Source organism: Eptesicus fuscus, chromosome 24 (genome assembly GCF_027574615.1).
Source record: "Eptesicus fuscus isolate TK198812 chromosome 24, DD_ASM_mEF_20220401, whole genome shotgun sequence".
NCBI lineage: Eukaryota > Metazoa > Chordata > Mammalia > Chiroptera > Vespertilionidae > Eptesicus > Eptesicus fuscus.
In genome coordinates, this window is record NC_072496.1 from 6612605 (window position 1) to 6632073 (window position 19469).

Genomic DNA, 19469 nt, shown 5'->3' on the forward strand with positions numbered 1-19469 from the left:
GCTTCACAGGGAGAGTCCCTCATGTGCGCCTTGCTGTGCATAACACAGGGAGAGACAGGAACAGGGCATTCTAGAAAGGGGAATGTTTCCTCACCCCCAAATATGAGAATAGTATGAGTAAGGCAAAGAGTGGGAAATAAGGGTAGGAAAATAGTTTCTAACCATGGCCTTTGAATACTACTCTTAAGAGTTTTGTGTTCAATCGGCAGTTATTCTCAGATGTCTGAAAAGAGAGCAACAATATCAAAACTGTTCTGCTTTTTTCTAGCAGCAGTGTGTAAGAGCCACTTTTGTTTGGAAAGTAAGACATGTAAGTCTCAGGTGAAGAAGGAGTAAATAATTATGTAGGCAAAGCTAGTTACAACTGGCCCTTGGATGAAAGAAAACATGGCAGAGCATTTGGGCAGTTTGGGGGAAGAGGTTTCGCAGACTAGGAAGTGAGGTTAATGAATTCAGGAGCGGCCAGATGAAGAGGCACTTGTATACTTTGCTAAAGAATTTAGACTTCCTTGCCAGTACTTCCCAGAGTGCTTTTGTCAGAATTCTGGTTGTGCAGAATGCTAATAGATGTTACGTGTGAAGGGCTTTTGTGGCCAGATTAGTTGGGAAATGTAGAGTTAATGCTTACATTCCAATCTGAGAAGTTGTGGGTTTAGTTTGGTATGATGGTATTTTGTTATGTCCAATACTATTTGAAACACTTGTGAGAAAATTGGTGATCTTTTTGCACACAGGTTTTGTGTTTTTTAATGGCTTTGAAAAAAAAAACAACTTAGAGAACCTTAAGATTTGAATTTCTGTGATTCCACAGCCTAGTTTCTTTTAGCAGGTTTTCTTACCTTTGCCTCTAAAAAACAAGAGTTTTGCCTATTCCCCCTGTCAAAATCTAAACAAAGTTAAGTGGATTCCATGAACATGGTATTTCTACTTTGGGTAGATTAGTATAGAGAGACTGTTCTTGTGAGAATATAGTATTAACCCTTTGCACTCTCTTGCTTTTTTCTCAATTCCTTTATTCTACTCGGGATTTAATGCTAACCGTGTCAAGTCACACTCGACATCCGAGTGCAAAAGGTTAATATCCTCTCTTTTTTTCAACTTTAGACTAAAGTCTGAAACATTGCTTTTTCCCACCTCTAGTTAAATCCCTACCTCTATTTCCTGTCCACATCCATCAATATCTCCTAAGACAGAAATTGCAAGTTGTCTTGGAACATTTCTTATCTTGTTCTGTTCTGTCAATTCTGTGTCCCAAGAATAATTTGATCTGACCTCTTCCAGTCCCAACTGTGTTCATTTAGGACCTCATTTCTTGTCTTAACTCTGGCTGTTGCATTAACTTTTTAAGGGTGTCCTTATCCTGTGTCCCTTCATTCTGATTTGTCTTCTACATTGTTGTGTGAGTTCTCTTCCTAAAGCCAAATATCATGTATGTACTCCACAGCTAAAAAGTCTTAAGTGGCTCTTCACTCAGGATAAAATATAAGCCCTTTACCCTAAAATAAAGATGTCTAGTTCGTCATTTGCCACTTCCATGTTTGCTCTCTACAATTCATCCTGCACAGCTCAAGAGTATCTTGAGTTGCTTCAAGTCAGGCGACCCAGGTTCCAATCCCTAGTTGTAAACAGAGGCAAGTTCTACCCTCTCTAAACCTTCATCTCCCTCTCTCTAAATGGAGGGGGAGGAGAATACTAACCATTCAGATGTATGAGTGTTAAATGAGATACTGTTTGTGAACAGGGCTAATGTTGATTACCACCCAAGTGGCAGCTCCGCTGGTGGGAATGTAACGGACTAGTACAGACATTTGGAACACAGTTTGGCAGTTCCTCAGAATATTAATCACGGGGTTTGTATATAATCCTGGAATTCCACTCCCAGATAAGCTGCCCAAGAGACGAAAACCTAGGTCTGTACAAAAACTCATACATAGAGGCAGCAGCATTATTTATAATAGCCAAAAAGTAGAAACAGTGCCAATGTTCACCAACGGATGAGTGAATAAACTAAGTATGGTACATACTTCAAGAATTTTAAAAAATGAGACACTGATACATTCTACAACATGGATGAACCCTGCAACATGCCAAGTTAAGCCAATTACAGAAGGCCACATGTTGTATGATCCATTTATATCAAATGCTCAGAATAGGCAAATCCATAGAGAAAGTGCAGTTGCCAAGGGAAGGGGAATGGTGAATAACTGCTAAAGAATATTAGTTTCTTTTTGGGGTGATGAAAATATTATCAAATTAGATAGTAGTGATGGTTGCACAACTTTGTGAATATACTAAACACCACTGAACTGTATACTTCAAAAGACTGAATTTTAGGTATATATCTCAGTAAAGCTGTTTTAAAAAACAAGTAAGAGGTAGCACTTACTACTCCTACCTGTCTTTTGTTTCCTTGAAAGCCCCCCAAGGACATTGTCTATGTCATCTTTATGTTTCCATCTAGCACACAATGTCCTGTGTAAAGTCCATGTTTAATCGATGTTGCAGCATGAACAAGTCTTTACGAAGCAAGCTTGTCAGAGCTTCAGTTGGGGTGAAATTGTGAAACTTCCTCAGATTGTATTATCAAAGTACATCTTTGTAGCTATATAAATTCTCATGCCCACGAAACAGGGACTTTAAGGGTGGAAGTTAACTCAGCTGTCTGTTTCTCCTCCTAGGATACACACCTGTTAAAACTGCTTAAAACGTTAGAAGGACATGCTTATGGCGTTTCTTATATTGCATGGAGTCCAGATGACAACTACCTTGTTGCTTGTGGCCCAGATGACTGCTCTGAGCTTTGGCTTTGGAATGTACAAGTGAGCAAGTTCCATCCGTGGTATAGCCTTTAAGTAAAGCATAGTCATACTGCTCATTTTCAATATATGGAACAGAGCCATTCAACCAAAATTACCATACTCTGCCTCTTACAAAAGGAAATTCTTCAAATGGAACCCAAGTGTCCAGAAATTTTACAAATTTAAATATTAGGCTAAGTATAATAGAGTTTTTGGAAGAATGGTCAATAAGTATTTTCAGGAATGCTGTCCTGTAGAATTCATGCTATTTACTATGGTACTTTGTATCTCCAAAAAGATTTTATATTTCATAGTTTTTATAAATGTACACAAAACTTACAAGTGTGAAGACATCAGCGTTAAATCAGATTTTCTATTCTAATGGCAATCGCACCATCTCCCTCCCTGTATTTAATTTTCTTTATTTAGTTTAGTAAATTTAAATGATGTTTTCAATACTTGCTATGAAGGGTTTTATTACTGTTTCTAAATGAAAACATGAACTTTATCCAGGGCCCATTTTAGATAAACTCAGCATTAAGTTTACTCCATTATCTACAGTTTATGTTTTGGGAAACTTATACTTAGGATTTTTAAAAATTTTAATTAAAAACTTCCTTTGCTACGCTGATTGATTAGGTGATGTTTTTTTTAACTCCTAGACTATGATTTGAGTATAAAAGTATAAATTTCTAGGAATGGATTTTGAGTCTGGGGAACTTGTAAGTAAGTTGATTTTAGCAAGACAGTGAAGATTAAACTGCATGGATATGACTCAAATAAAGATAGAGGATAAACTGAGTACTAAGATGTACCAAAAGATGATATGCCATAATTTTAACCTTGCTATTATATCAGTAAAATGTTCTTACTGCTCAGTCATTTACTTAAGATTCAACTCCAGCTTTTTATTAAAGAAATTTCCAAACATTAAGACAAGTTGAAAGAAGAGCACAATGTTACCCATATGCCGATCATTCTAGATTCAACGGTTGTGAACATTTGTGTGTACATACATACATACATACATACGTACAAATATGCATACATACACATTACACATATATTCATATTCAAAACATGTCAAAGTAAATTAGATATATTTTACCCCCTAAATACTTAGCATGTATCTCCAAAAAAAAATATTATCATATATAACCAAGTGCCGTTATCTTATCAAAGAACATTAACTATAGTTCTCTGCTATCTAATACTCATTTCATAATTTATAATCCCAAATCATTCCCAAAGTGTCCTTATGCCATTTTTATCAAACCAGTGTTGTATTTGGGGTTGAGTTCAGCTAGGGAGTGGCAAAGCACAAAATAGAATATATGGCTTTCTCAATAAAACAGGTTTGAAGGGAATCTGACCTAAACAATAAAAATTGTTTTCATTAACGCTTTTTTCCCCACTCTCAAAAGCAGGGAAATGTAGTCATAATCCTGTAATAGAGACTCTTAACGTATAGTACCTGTTTAGTCTTCCTTTGAGTCAGTTTTTTAATTTCTGGACAGTTAAAGTATTTTTAGCTTAACTGTTTTACTATGCATGACTTTGCATACTTGTTCTGAAAGGGTGGTCTTTTTTAGTCAGTTTTCAAATTGTTCTGTTACGTTTTTAGGTAGGTTCCAAATTAATAGCCTCATGTATTCACTATCCTGAACATAATAGAAGAAAAGGCCATTTCAGAATTTAGTGTATTAACATATTCCTGGATAGAAAATGCCGAGGGTTTAGTTGTTGCATGTGTATTTGTGCTTCTAGACTTCTACTTTAACCGTTTATATCAGCCAACCCAAAAATAAATAGGTGAGAGCAGTTAACAATATGGGGGAAGGATTTAAGATTGCTGAATATTTTTTTCAGTGTAAGGGAGACATCTGGTTTTCTATTTTTGTGCCCCCATTTCCTGATCATACACTTTGTTTTCACTCTTTTTTTTTTTTTTACTTTTGATTACCCATTTCTCACAGGAAAATTATGCCCATGTACTTTTAATTATACCAAGGGCAGCTATTCTCTCTCAGATCCTGTTTCTAATCCATGAACAAAATGGAATCAAGACTAGATTAAATGGTATGTGTCTACCTTCTAAGTTGAATAACTTAGAAAAATAACAGGAGGATATCTGAAGGTTGTAACCACTAAATAGCCTTGCTTATTAGTTGGGAATGCTTTAGAATGGCTATTGCTAAATAGTACAGAAATTCCTCTCTCTTTTCTGTTACTTTTAGTTGAAGTAAAGTTACATATCAGAAAAATAATTTTCATTTCTCTTTTCCCATTTCCCTACTACATTTTGAGCATCTTGAATACGAAATTTAACACCCTTGGCCTAGTTAAAGGACATAGTTTTTCTACCTATTGGTGATATTTCTGAGGAATATTTAAAATAAAATGTGGCCTGAGAAGTCGTGGAAACTCAGAAGGAGTAGGTGTATAGTGTTAGACTTTTCATCTTACTTGGGAATGATTACATGTTTTAATTTATGAATGTAATTGATTTAAGATGAGAATTTTATTGGAGTTTATCTCATCATAGCTATTCTTTGGGTCACTGGTGCCAGGCATTGTTCAACTCCTGGGTTTTTCTCCAAGTCTTTAATTTCTCTTGTAAGTGCTAAAAGCATTTTTTCATAAGGCCAATTTAAGAAAACTAACCAGATATCCCAGTTAGTATTCTTTTTTTTTTCTGTACACATTCCCTTTATAGGGGTTATTTGAAGGTCTTATTCACAGTTTTATTTCTTTGTAGACGGGAGAGCTAAGGACAAAAATGAGCCAATCACATGAAGACAGTTTAACAAGTGTGGCTTGGAATCCAGATGGGAAACGCTTTGTAACTGGAGGTCAGCGTGGGCAGTTCTATCAGTGTGTGAGTATTTAGTTTTCCCTTTCAAATGTCTGCTTGTTTGAAAGCAAATTTAGTTCTGTTTAAAGAAAGAATTCACTTGACTTTTATAAAATATCAGAGGCCCGGTGCGTGGCCTGCGGGGATCAAACAAAACCAGCGGTCCAGTGCCGCCTGCCATTCCTGCTCATCCCGGCCTGGCCCTGCTGCGCCTGCCACCACCACCGCTCAGTAGGCTCGCTGCCGCTCCACTGCGGTCTCCGGGCTACGGCAGCCAGCCATGAGCTCTACGTCTGGTGCCCCTCTGTCAGCTGAGCGGCACTCCTGCTGCGGGAGTGCACTGACCACCAAGGGGCAGCTCCTGCATTGAGTGTCTGCCCCCTGGTGGTCAGTGCACGTCATAGCGACCAGTCGTTAAGTCGCTTAGGCTTTTATATATATAGAAGATACTATACGGCCTGGCCAGTGTGGCTCAGTTGGTTGAGTGTCATCCCATGCACCAGGAGGGTACCCGTTCAATTCTCAGGGCATATGCCTGGGTTACGGGCTCGATCCCCAGTGGGGGGCATGTAGGAGGCAGCCAGTCGATGATTTTCTCTTATTGATGTTTGTCTCTTTCCCTCTCCTTTCCTCCCTCTAAAATCAATAAAAATGTATTTTTTAAAATTAAAATATACTATATCAAGACATTTTAACCATTTTAAGTGTTTGTGCAAAGTGTAGACCATGAGTTTAGTAAAATGTTTAAAATTCGTTTTACTAAGTTTGTGTCTAAACTTTTAGGATACATTATTTGGTATAGTAGTAGTTCCCGAATCTGTGAAATGTCCCTTAGCACTTTTATTCAAAAAGCTAATGATCTTGAGAGCCTTGATCTTTAGAACACGTTACAAATTTGGTGACATTTTTTAAAATGACATAACATATTCCTAAGTTTTATAACTGTAATTACAGTTTTAGTAATCTTTTCATGTCTCAACTTCTGAATATTATAGGACAAACCCCAATATAGTGAATTTTAAAGGAATGTTTGAATTGTTTTCTAATAGTGAGACATTTACTTGGAACTTAGGAATTCTTTCTTTGTGTTTATCTGTGTGTAGTGTTTTTGAAGGGAGGATAGATTGGCAGAGATGCTCACTCCCTCCCACTTTGGTGGTGGTGTTAATGAAATTTGACTTGTGTTCAGATTTTCATGATTTAAAACATTTAATGGAACAATCAGTCTGAGAATAGTCTCAGGAAAAGACAATCTTAATACAGAAAAATAAGGAATTGCTTTGTTTCTTTGTTTGGGTTGTTTATTTTTAATGACCAAGGTCATTGTCACTTTCTCCTGCTCAGGATTTAGATGGTAATCTCCTTGACTCCTGGGAAGGTGTGAGAGTGCAATGCCTTTGGTGCTTGAGTGACGGGAAGACTGTTCTGGCATCAGATACACACCAGCGAATTCGAGGATATAACTTCGAGGACCTTACAGATAGGAACATGTAACTATTTTTTGTATTCATTAAACAACAATTATCTGGTTTATATTAAAATGTGTTAGTTGAGCCCTAGCCGGTGTGGCTCAGTGGATAGAGCGTCGGCCTGCGGACTGAACAGTCCCAGGTTCGATTCCGGTCAGGAGCACGTGTGGCCCCCAGTGGAGGGTGTGCAGGAGGCAGCCAGTCGATGGTTCTCTTTCATGGATGTTTCTGTCTCTCTCCCCCTTCCTCTCTGAAACCAAAAATATTTTTTTTAATGTGTAGTTGAACTCGCTCTTTAGAAGAGTTTTTATGGATTTGGTGTTAGTTAATTCTGTGGTGATTTGGATTGATGGTCAGGTGATGCTGAGTAATCCTCAAATTCTATTTCTTGTATAATAATGACTACAGACAAAAGTGTGATATTTAAACTAGAACATTTTACATTTTAATAATTTGAATGTCTTGATTCCTTGATTCCTAGTATGTTGCTTTTGACAAATTGTTTTCTGGTTACAGAGTACAAGAAGATCATCCCATTATGTCTTTTACTATTTCAAAGAATGGCCGATTAGCTTTGTTAAATGTAGCAACTCAGGTAAGTTAGCTAATATGATTCTCAGAAAAATTCATCCTACGTAGTTCTAATTTTAATTGTGATTTTTATTATAAATATAAACAAAAATGTTTATACTTAATTAAAATTATACTGCATGTGTTTGATCCTTAAGTGCATAGAATCAACTCTAAATTTGTCAGAACATTGGCATTTTACATAAATAGAAAATGAAAATGTTCCATTAGGGAAAGGGATATTCACAGATTATTTTTTAAACTCTTTTTTTGAGTTGGTATAAATAAATACCTGTACTCTTTTTTGTCTACAGGGAGTTCATTTATGGGACTTGCAAGACAGAGTTTTAGTAAGAAAGTATCAAGGTGTTACACAAGGGTTTTATACAATTCATTCATGTTTTGGAGGCCATAATGAAGACTTCATCGCTAGTGGCAGTGAAGGTAAATCATTTGTGTCACTATTCTTTCACATGTATTGGTGTGTTTAAAGTTCTATACTTTTCTCCATTTGTGAAGGTGGGCATGTCTCCAAGCAAGTTCAGATGTTAAATTTAAAATTGCAGGAGTTATTTATCCAGTACACTGTTAATTTGTCCTTTTTTGGAATGACCTGAGTCTTATCAGAAATCAGTAGTACCAGTTCTGACCATGTAGAGATGTTTGGTGCCTGTATCAAGTCAAGATTTAGTTAAACCTTTCATATGTTGACTTGTTTTTTCATGAGACTGACGTTTTTTATCAGAGGTTAGTATATAAAAAGTCAAGGTTAATTGTGATGTTTTACCTGAACTTGCACAGAATTGACTATAGGTAGATATATGGCATTTTCAGAGTAATTTAGTTTGATAATTCATATGGTCTCAGAAAGACTGAAATTACAGAATTGTCTCCTCCACCTTTTTGAGTAAGTTTATGCTCCAGTCTAATAGCATTAGTATTTCAGGCAAGCATATGCCTAAAGTAGTCAGTCTCACTTAAATATATAAATTGTTTAAAACATGAAAGCACAGATAAGTAAGGCAGTATTGAAAATTAGTGTACTTTTTAAGGTGACAGAAACATAAATAATGGCAAATTATAGCAATTTTTCATGGGGACTTGCTATACTGTTCTAAGTACTATGACAGCAAATTATTTAAATCACTTTTTAAAATACTGTGAATCTAGTTTTACAAGATACTCCAAGGAACTGGATCATGTTGGTAAACACTTTGGGGGATGTTCCATTTTTTATATAAGATCTTTAGTGTTCCAATCTTGCCAAAAAGCTCATCTCCATAAATAAGAGGATCACATGTGATCCGTGAGTTTTTCCTGGGTGTATAAGGTCTGTGTAAGGATTGGGACAAAAGCAGACATTTAGGAATTCAGACTTGAACATGAAGTATATGAATTTATTCTCCCTACCCCCCGCCCCTGCTGCTCCCACCACCACCACCCCCGCCCCCAAAATCAGTGACAGACAGCATTTAGAGGAGAGGAGAGTGATTTGAGTTTACTTCTTTCCAGTCAAAAAATCTTTTTTACCTGTTAGTTCAATGTTATGTTCCCCTGATTCTCTGCTGGTTTCTATTTTGATGTGGTCTAAATACAACTTCCTACCTGCCTTTTAGCCTCTCCTGCTCTAAGATCTTTTCCCCAGTGCTCTTTTCAGTCATGGTTCTAGTGGGTTTTCCCCTCTTAATTATTCCTCATAACCCCCGGTAGTTCTTAAAAAAATAGTGTGTTCTCTAGAAGTGCTTTAATATGTATGGCTATCATTATCCTTAGTCATGCTATTTCTTCCCCCTCTCTCCCCCCAACTAACTCAGAACTAAGTCTGGTGAATAATGTAGTTATACCACATTATATTCTGTGTCAGGCTAAACATGAAACATGTTTATTTTGAACAGCATGTGGATGCAGTGAGTGTATTATCTCCGAAGGTGACCACACTAATTCATTTGTCATTTATTTATAAGGAATAGATTCCGAAGACCTTCCAAATTCACAAGTATGTGAATGCCAATATCAAGTAGAGCAGTTAGAAAACCTTCCCCAAAAAACACTGTGCCTTTACTCCAGCCTTTTCACTGTGCTGGCAACACAGAGGAGAACCACTGATTTTGTGCCTGTGCGGAAGCTCTGGGTTCCCCAGATGGTGCGGCAAGCAGGGCTTGACCGCAGAGTTGTCATTCTGACCTTGACTGCTTGTTGCTGCATCTTCGGGAAATATCCTCCTTGGATGTGTGTTCATAAAAGCGTTTTCCTCCAAGTGTAGCAGATTTTGGTTGCATTCACACTTTTCAAGCCTGGGATCTTTCTCTCTTGTTGACTTTTTCAGTTCAAGAAGAAAAAACTAATCCGCTTTCTTTCTTTCTTTTGCTATTTGCATTTTATGCAAGGAAAAAAATGTTTTCGGAAATTACTGAACAACAAGTACTTTCTTGGAAAGACAAATGCAGTTCTTCAACGACTGTGTTAGCTTTTGCTTCACATAAACACACACAAAAAGTTCAGATACAGTCCCAGCTTTTCATCTTTTCTTACAAGTTTTGAAACCAGGGCATATTTCTACCTTTTCACAACTCGGACACTTCCTCGTTTGGCAGCCCCCCCCCCCCCCCCCCCCCCGGAAGTTCCCACATTGATCACACAGCTGACCAGTAGATCTTCAGATTGAACACTTTTCTGATTTACCCTGGGATTCTGCCTTCTGTTTAGGAACCACCACCTAAATTTGTTAACTCTTATGGTAATACATGATGTTTACTGTGTGCTAGACTCTGTTCTAAACACCTTTCACTTGCAGACTTATCTGTCCTCAGAACAGATGAGGAAGTATGAATCCCCGTATTCAGAGGAAGAGTTGCAAAGAGTGGGCATCGTGCCAAAGTTACACAGCTAGCCAGATGCAGGGAGGGTGTGGATAGTCATCTGACCACAGAGCCCACACTCGGAACCACTGTTCTGTATTATTTGGTTGGGTGTTTGGGTTTTTTGTTTGTTTGTTTTTTAAGGTTAGTTTTATCACAAAGTAACAAAGTTGTGGGGGTTTGGGTTTTTATGGTCATTTCATGGGGTTATAATTAGCCGACTGCAGGGCCATATGATGGGACAGTTGTCTAGACTCACTGGTAAGCTCCTGAGCAGGGCCTCCTGGATGGCAGTCGCTGTTAACCATGCACAGGTTTCCAAAATCTTGTCTGTGAAACGGGGGTAAGCATAGTACCCACCTCACTGTGGTGGTGAAGATTAAGTCATATATGTAAATTCAAAAGATAATAGCATGTATTTAGTACCTAGTACATTGTAAGCACTCAATAAAGATTGAGCTGTTATTCTTATTGCTACTTTTGAATTTGGATACATTGCTTTTCTGTGTCACCTCACATTTCCATAGAATTTATCATCTCTAACCTACATTTGTTTATATTCAAAGACCTTGTCTATAGAAATGTATTACTCATGTATTACAGAATATTTCAAATAGATCTTGTGATTTGAGAGCTAATCACCTTTTAACGGGGGGAAATGTATGTATATTTTATTAAAATAGCTTTTCATAAGGTAATTTGTTAAACTATTAATGTTATATTTATTCTTTTTAAATTCTGATAATCAAGCCATGTGTTCTCTGTGTGTGCTGAAGTTGGCTTTGTTAATATATAACTACTTCATAACTGTTCTCTGGATTACTGTTGATTCAGATCACAAGGTTTACATCTGGCACAAACGTAGTGAGCTGCCCATCGCGGAGCTGACGGGGCACACACGCACAGTCAACTGTGTGAGCTGGAACCCACAGGTGCCGTCCATGATGGCCAGCGCCTCAGACGATGGCACTGTTAGAATATGGGGACCGGCGCCGTTTCTAGACCACCAGGATATTGAAGGTAACCCCGCTGCCCGGCTGCCCGCTCCTCTCCCGATGGACGGCCCTGCTGATTAGAAAGCTGCAGCCGTTTAAAGTGTGGGATATCCCTTACCTTCTCCCTTTTTTAGAGGTTGTGCACTGACTCCTCATTCGGGGTTTAAGTCATCTGACAGACAGTGTTGTGTTTGTACTTTCATTGGTGACAGTAGGGAGAAGACGCTAGAACATGCCACCTCATTTACATCCAGTTAGCTAGCTAGTGTTGTCACTTTAAAGTCTTAGGGAAATCTGGAAGCATTTTATACTTTAAACTCATGAGAACGAGCTAGTACACAAAATGTTTTAGAATGATCTTGATTATGGATTTTACCCTTAAAAATTAACATCTGCTACAGCATGTAGCCTACTAGCATGAGCTATGCATGATGGATAGAGGAAGGCAAGGGAACTACTAAAATGTATCATGTACCTGGGTGCCAAGCAGCATGCTAGGCTTGTACACAGCACCCCCATAAAGCCTTCGTAGCCCTGAAAGAGCAGCGTGTTCATCCCCATTCCTGTGGGTGAGGGAACCGCTGAGTGCGGCCAGGTCTTCCACGCCCAGGCCTGGAAGGCGGTGCCACAGCTTCAGGCACTTGGCGGTGAAGAGAGAGCTTCACTGAGCCAAGACGTCCGAGCTCGGGAAAAGAGGCAATGAGACGTTTTCTGTAAATGACGTACCCTCTTTTGTCAAACAGAGCAAGTACAGTATTTAGTTTGCTTAGAAGGAGCTAATTTACCTCGGAGCAGGTTGCTTTGTTCATAGTGTGTCCCGCTCAAGTGTTTGAGGAAGAAAGACCAGCTGCTCTAGGTTAGGTTATTCTCACCGAGGACGGTTGTCAGGATAGCGTCTGTGCTTTGGAAAAGCACACTCTCCCTGCTTTTCTTTTGTTTGTCTTTGGCTGCAAACTGTAAAAGACTTGGCCAGATCTCACTGGCCGGTGAGGAGGTATGGCCAAAGATTGGGGAAAGCAGGAAGAGCGTGTGGGTCAAAAAGTTTTGAGAACTCCTTCCCGGTTGTTCAGAACTGTGAAGGGCCTGTCTGTATTGTAGATCACTACCTGACTTCCTAACATTCCCTAAGACCAAAAAACATACCTTCTTTGTTGTCCTGTTTACATGTCAGGACCCACTCTCTAAGATGTTTTATAAATCTATAACTATAATTATATGTGCTTTTCTACTTTTATCAGTCATTTAAAAGTTCTTTCTTCAAATAAGCATATTTGATTTAAAGAAGTAGAAAATAGGTATATCGTAACAGATTATTGTAAGTGGGTTTATTTTAGAGCTACCCTTGAGGATATGTGTACTGCAGTGGGATCGAGTTCACTGCTCTATGGTGGATTTGATTAATGTGGATACCCACTGCGCTACGTAAGCAAGTGTTAGCTCAGCTGAAAGGTCTGGGTCTAATGCAGCAACTGTCCATTGTATTTTGGCTACATAGGTATAGCCCCCAAAAGATTTCCACTTACACCTAAAATGGGAAAACAACTTCTATAATTAGATATTTGGTTATATATGCCTTTTATACAGATATCTTCTGGGTTCTTATTCCCCTGCTTGAAAACATGGTTTTGGTTTTATTTGTTTTTTTCTAATTAAAGTAATACTTGTGTGGAATAGAAATTTTGAAAAACATAGATGAGACTAAAGAAGTTGCCATTTAAAAATCATAACACCCTAAGATATGCTGTATAAGTCATTCAAATAAAAATTTGTCACTTAATTCCATTTCAAAATAGAGAATTTGCTGACCTTTTGTTATAATAGTAGCGTTCCATACTGTGTGTGTGTTTTTGCTTTATTTTGAGGAATATATAAAATGGAATAGTCTCAAATGCTAGCATATGCTACAACTTGGATGAACCTTGAAAACAATATGCTGAGTGAAAGAAGCCAGACACAAAATAGTACATATTGTGATTCCATTTATATGAAACGGTCCTGAACAGGCAAATCCATAGAGACAGAAAGCAGACGAGTAGTTGCTTAGGATTGGGGGTGGGTGTTTGTATATGTTAATGGGTGATGAAAATGTTCTGAAATTGATTGTGGTGATGGTTTAACAATCCTATGAATATACTAATAACTATTGAATTGTACACTTTAAATTAGTACATTGTATAGCATGTGAACTATATCAGTAAAGCTGTTGATAACATTACACCTCCCCTCCCCACCAAGAAAAAATAGGGTGATTTTTCAGAATTTCAAACTGAGCTGTCAAAAGGAGAATTAAGTATATAGTTATAATACACAGTTCTGTCTTGGACTGCCAGATATGTCTTACTGTTATAAACTGTCATGAAGATTTTCCTATTGTGCATAACTATTTCAAGGTTCATTTTAAAAGTCGGAGATTACAATATAGTTATTCATTTGAGTACTGCAGTATTCAAAATGATCATGAGTTTAATGTATAGTCTGAGACATGATGCAGGCACATCGTTTTAATGATTATGATGAAAGTACTAAGAGTTTGCCTTGATGTGTTTGTTTTTTAATGTTACTATATTTTTTAAAGTCATGGTATTGATTTTAAAACTTTCTAACTGGTAACTTTTTTCTCCCCCTCCCCTCTTCTTCCTCTCACCGCCCTTCCCAATATACTCCTGTCTTGTCTTCAGAGGAATGCAGTAGCATGGATAGTTGATGGCGAATTTGGAGCAGACGACTTCTGTTTAACTTAAATTAGTCGTATTTTAATGGCTTGGGATTTGGTGCAAACAAACATGATTGATAGCTGGACAGACATGCTCGTCATGAAAAAAGAACCATTTCTGAAGCCCGGTTGGGGCCAAACATTCACACCTTGCTTCATAGTAACCAGTTGAGATGAAGCACGTCGTAGAACGTTGTTGGACACCATGTCGAATTACCCCCATCGGTTGTGAAGAACTGTGCTACATTCAGGCTTACCCATTGAACTCAGTATATATATTTTCCCCCCCTGCCTTTTGTCTGGGGGGATACCATTCTTGTTGCTCTTCTGTGTAATGAAGTTTAAAATGCTTGTTTGGAAACTTTATTTAACAGTTTAGAAGGCTTGATAGAAAGAGTGCATTAGTCTGAAGAGTATACATTGGATAGGAAAGAATTTCCTCCTTTTGTTTCTCCAAATCTTTCCGCCTTATTTAGCTTGAGATCTTTGCAGCTTGGTTCATGGATTCTAGCCTTGCCCGTTGCACAGTATATACAGATCCAGATGATAAACCAGTGAACTATGTCAAAAGCACTCTCAATACTACATTTGACAAAAAGTTTTGTACTTTTCACATAGCTTGTTGCCCCGTAAAAGGGTTAACAGCACAATTTTTTTAAAAATAAATTAAGAAGTATTTATAGGATCAAAGTGACTTCCTTTGTATACATTTGGAATCTAAACCAGCTTAAAAACAGTTTCCTCTATGACTTAGATGCGCAGTACAACTGATGCTCTTCTGGAATACCACCTGAGACATGGTCAGAAGCAGTGCTGGGAAGGACATTACACAGGAAATTCAGAGTAATAATTTGAAGGTTTTCCCCCTTTTGTTTTATTCCTGAAGTAACATCAGTACCTGATCTTGAAGAAATTCAAGATTTAAAAAGAGAATTTTAAATATAATCAACATGAGAGATCAGTAGTCAGTTTAGGCTTTTGGCAAAGCTTGTTCCAAGTTGTTCTCAGCTTGGGAAATCGTTTGGTGTGATCTAGCAAGAGAGTAGAAGCCGCAGATAATAACCACTTTGGGAGTTTGTAGTATAACTGAGCTCGTTAGAAGAATGCAGCAAGTTACAAACATATTTAACCTGGGTTTAAAACCTCATGGTCATTTCTCTTACTTGCCCTTAATATTTTGACATGTAGGGACACATACATTTAAAGAACCTTCTCAGTTTTTCAGATATTGCCATACTGAACCTCATTCTAAACTGGTGCTGTGGGTAGTCTTTCCCTCTCCCCTCCCCTTTTAGTGTAAGGAAAGGTTTCCTTCATGGAAAAGCACTTTTAATTTTGAGAATTTCACATTTAAAATAAGCCAAAAGCCTGGTGTTCACATTGTGCTTTTAAGTCCCGTAACAGCTGAAATGCAACATCCTTAGACTCCTTTGAAATTCCCTCCCTTTTTCAGTAGAAGATAAATACAGTGACCATAGCTGTTACATTGGGAAGAGGAGTGGGAATGCCCCCAAAATATGATTCTGGTGAAGAAAATCTTGAACTAAGTTCCCATTAGGCCCAGCCAGGTCTATATTGTTACCATGAGTAGACTCTGGAGGATCCACAAAGAGGAGAAAAACTTAGGTGTCAGAAATTCTTCCATTGGGGCTGGGGAGTTGGGGATGGCAGCAGGGAGAAACGGGGAAGTTGGGGAAGGGGAGAAGAAAGAAAAACACAATTGGCCTTAAAATAGCACGGATTCTCCCAAAAGCTCTCGTAGTAAGAGAAAATGACAAATCGTGGTCAGCAGATTATTTTATCAAATTGGTATGTAAAAGGTTTCTTTAAGCTCCATTTTGCAGAGATCATTACTTAGAATCAAGAATTCCTGTTTTGATACTTCTAAGTTAAGATACTATATGTTACAGTTTATCTGGTACTTCATTTTTCTTAACTACAATTACTTTTTACTTTAAGCTTGAATAAAAAATCTTCATTGGTAACTGTATATAATTAAGTGGCAACTTCTCTTTACCTCAGTACAGTTAAATCCATATTTTAAGTGATTCCTGTATATACCCTGAAGCCGTTAATACACCCCAGTCTACAGTAACTTCACTAACAGAATGTGGGCCTGGACACTCCACACCTGTTTACGGATACGGTTACGGTGTGTCCGGGAACATGTAGCACTCGCTGAAGTGTGTGCCCCTTCAGGCAGTTAGTTCTGCACTCAGCTTCTCCTCCTCCACCCAGCCGCCCCAAGGCCTGCGTGTTCAGAGTGCTGCTCAAGTCCAGTTACAAACACTTTAAAACAGTGGAGTGAACGTGAGGCTCACCTTACACTGACATAACTCCATTCAAACGGAGTCACAACTATGCAAAGGTTTCTGCAGCAGCTAGCTAGGTGAGTTTGTTTTCCAGGTCTGTCTGGACGGGCCGCTTCCTACATATACTGGTACTTTGCTGTGCCAATTGGCTGTCAGCGTCTGTCTCATGCATTTGCCATGCTGTGATTGTGCTGGAAAGGTGAAATAAATAAGAAAACCAGGGACTCAGGGTCCAAAGAGCCCAAGAGCAGGATGGCCTACCCCTAGATGGAACTGAAAACTTGAGTGTGGCGTAGGGTTAACAGTGAGAATACATGGGAGAAAACTATCAAGCCAGCCGTAAGATGCTAACAAATGTATAAACTGAAAAGTACCAATACTTTTTGCACATAGATCAAAATAGAGTGGAGAATTTTGGCTCCCAAAAATCAGGTTAGTAGGCTCATTTCCATGTGCTTAAAAATGTTTTTTGTTGTTATTGATTAAGGGCTAGAGCAAGTATGAAATTAAATGTCTTTTTCCTCCAAATAATTGGTTATTCATAGTACAATGTTGGATTTGGGGATTACTGAGACCGGCGTGTGGGTGGTGGTAAAGAATTAAGAGTGGAGAATTGGGAGGGATGACTACGCTTCAGTTTTGGTTTTTGTCCTTTAATTATTAGTGTTCATGCCAGCTACCTTTCTGTTACTCTTATTGGCCAGGGAAATGTGTTACATAAAACCAGGTAAGTAGTTTAAACAGAGGAAACCTGACTTGCAAATGTCCCTACAAGTTGGCCTATTTTAGTGGGTGGGAGAACAGAAAGGGATTGCCTGACTTTAAATATAAACTAAGTAAAATAACCTGCGAGTTGCGAGGGGGGGGAATCCAATTTTTGTCAGTATTTTCTTAATCTGAAATCACACTAGTAGTAATCTGGTGATTTTATTATTAGGAGTGTTCTCCCTCTAGAGTGGCATTCCGTGACATTAATAGAAAACCCTTCTTTCCCACCCCTCCCCATCTTGAAATTCTCTTTTTTAGGATGTTGGTTCCTGCACACAAGAACCTCTGCTCACAGTGGTAAATATATGGTACATCTCTTGAAAGGGACATATCCATGTCAGTTTCTTTCACAGCAGAAGATGGCTGCTTTTGAATGGGGAGGAAAGAAGACATTTTTCTTAATATCCTTTTGTCCCATCTCTAAAATGTATATGCATTTTGATTTGGGTTTAATTTCTCACTTAGACATTAGCAGCTCTCTTGGGGTTGCTCTCCAAAATAGTACTTCCATTCAAAAACCATGTTTGATTTAATATGAACAAACTCAAAAAGAAAGGTGATTTTCATTTACACATAGACACTTTCTAAAAACAGGGTGAACTTAATTGAAATTTTTCAGTGTTGTTAGGCTGTTGTTATAGTAGCTGCCCTATATAGTTACAAAAACAAAAACTATAAAAACTCATCCCCTATCTACTTAATCCAGATAGCCTGGATGTAATGAAACTAATAGTATAAAAATGTGTGTTGTGTGTCTGTGGAAGAGAGAGTACTTAATTCATAAAAAGGCCAGGAAACAGCTGTTCTAGGCTCCTGTCAGTTTTACTAAAAGTCTTGTAAAGTGCCCTCTCTGAATTGAAGGTTTGGTTAATACTGGTATATTTTTATAAAACTGATATGGTGTCCCCATCTTTAACGTAAACATTTTCATTATCAGGGTCAATGCGCTAAAACTGAATCGTAACATTTTTAGGCACAGATGGAAAAAAATGTTATTGGCTCCTTGAAAATGGGGGTGTGTGGCGAGGGGACTAGATCCACAAAAGCATGTATGTCCTTACAAACCAAGCTGGAGAGATCAAGAAAAGAACTTGTGTTGATCTCAAGATTTCTAAATTGTCAAGATTTACATGGCATTGTGGTGGAACTAGTTAACATTAGAGATTTTGGTATGTAATAACTACTTGCTATGGACTGATTAAATGTTTCAAAGGATTGTGTTCTTAAATTTTGGGGGTTATTGTTTTTTGTTGGTTTTTTTTAACTGCCTCTCAAATTATATTTAGTAGTTTAAATTTCTTTGCTTTATTATTTCATTAAAGCATAAAAAACTTCAGGTCTCTGATATTTATTTTCACTTGTCCCACTAATTATTTACAAAACACCTCTTGTTAACGTTTATAAATGTGTAGTATATTAAATGTCTTTAAAATTTTGTTCAGTTGAAGCTACATTAACTTTGATTTGTGTTACTGATGTGTTTTTTTTAATACACCTTTCCATGTCAGTGCGTAGCACTTAACCAATCGTTTGTATTCCCTTTCAATCCAATAAACAGAATGAGTAAGTAATTGTTGCTGTGTTAACTCTCATAATATGCATTGATCTGCATGTTTTAGTACTGTTTTTACCTGAAACAACCAATTTGCTGAATTTGACTTTTTAAGTTGATGTCTAAGGAAGCACTGTTTTATCTGTTGGGAAATCTTTTTAAAGAACTGCTGTGTGAAATCATGGATTAACTTAGAAAAATTTACATTTTAAAGGAGTCACATATCCCGCTTGTTCAAAAATATTACTGACCTGAAATTATGCACTTAGGCATCGAATACCTTGATTAGTAGAGAAAATATATTTCTCATTTGAAATTAAAATTTATATCATAATAATTGTATTAGTTCTTTAAAGATCTAAGAGTGGAGTTCTGTTCAGTAAAAGGAAGCTCAAATACGAAAAATTAGTATTTGGCAGGCAAATGCTGGCCATCAGCTTAGGGTGGCAGAGCTACTCAGAGGCCAAGAGGCACTGCTTAGAGCCATGGTTGAGGCTTCCTCTGGTCAACAGGCAAGAGAACAAAGGAGTTTTCCTACTCGTTTTCTTTAAACACAGCTATGCATTGCAGAGGGAGCCAA

At 37.8% G+C, this 19469-nt stretch overlaps 1 protein-coding gene across 3 annotated transcripts in view; it reads left to right on the plus strand.

The window, feature by feature from the left end:
• Positions 1 to 17488, plus strand: part of WDR26 (WD repeat domain 26) — a 36325-nt gene extending 18837 nt beyond the window's left edge. For all 3 annotated transcript variants that reach the window (XM_008149801.3, XM_054713146.1, XM_008149802.3), the window contains exons 8-14: positions 2679 to 2819; positions 5557 to 5676; positions 6997 to 7142; positions 7638 to 7716; positions 8006 to 8135; positions 11384 to 11569; positions 14223 to 17488. In XM_008149801.3, coding sequence (XP_008148023.1) covers positions 2679 to 2819; positions 5557 to 5676; positions 6997 to 7142; positions 7638 to 7716; positions 8006 to 8135; positions 11384 to 11569; positions 14223 to 14248 — 828 coding nt within the window. In that variant the 3' untranslated portion in view covers positions 14249 to 17488. The remainder of the gene's footprint in view (positions 1 to 2678; positions 2820 to 5556; positions 5677 to 6996; positions 7143 to 7637; positions 7717 to 8005; positions 8136 to 11383; positions 11570 to 14222) is intronic.
• Positions 17489 to 19469: the final 1981 nt, after the last annotated feature.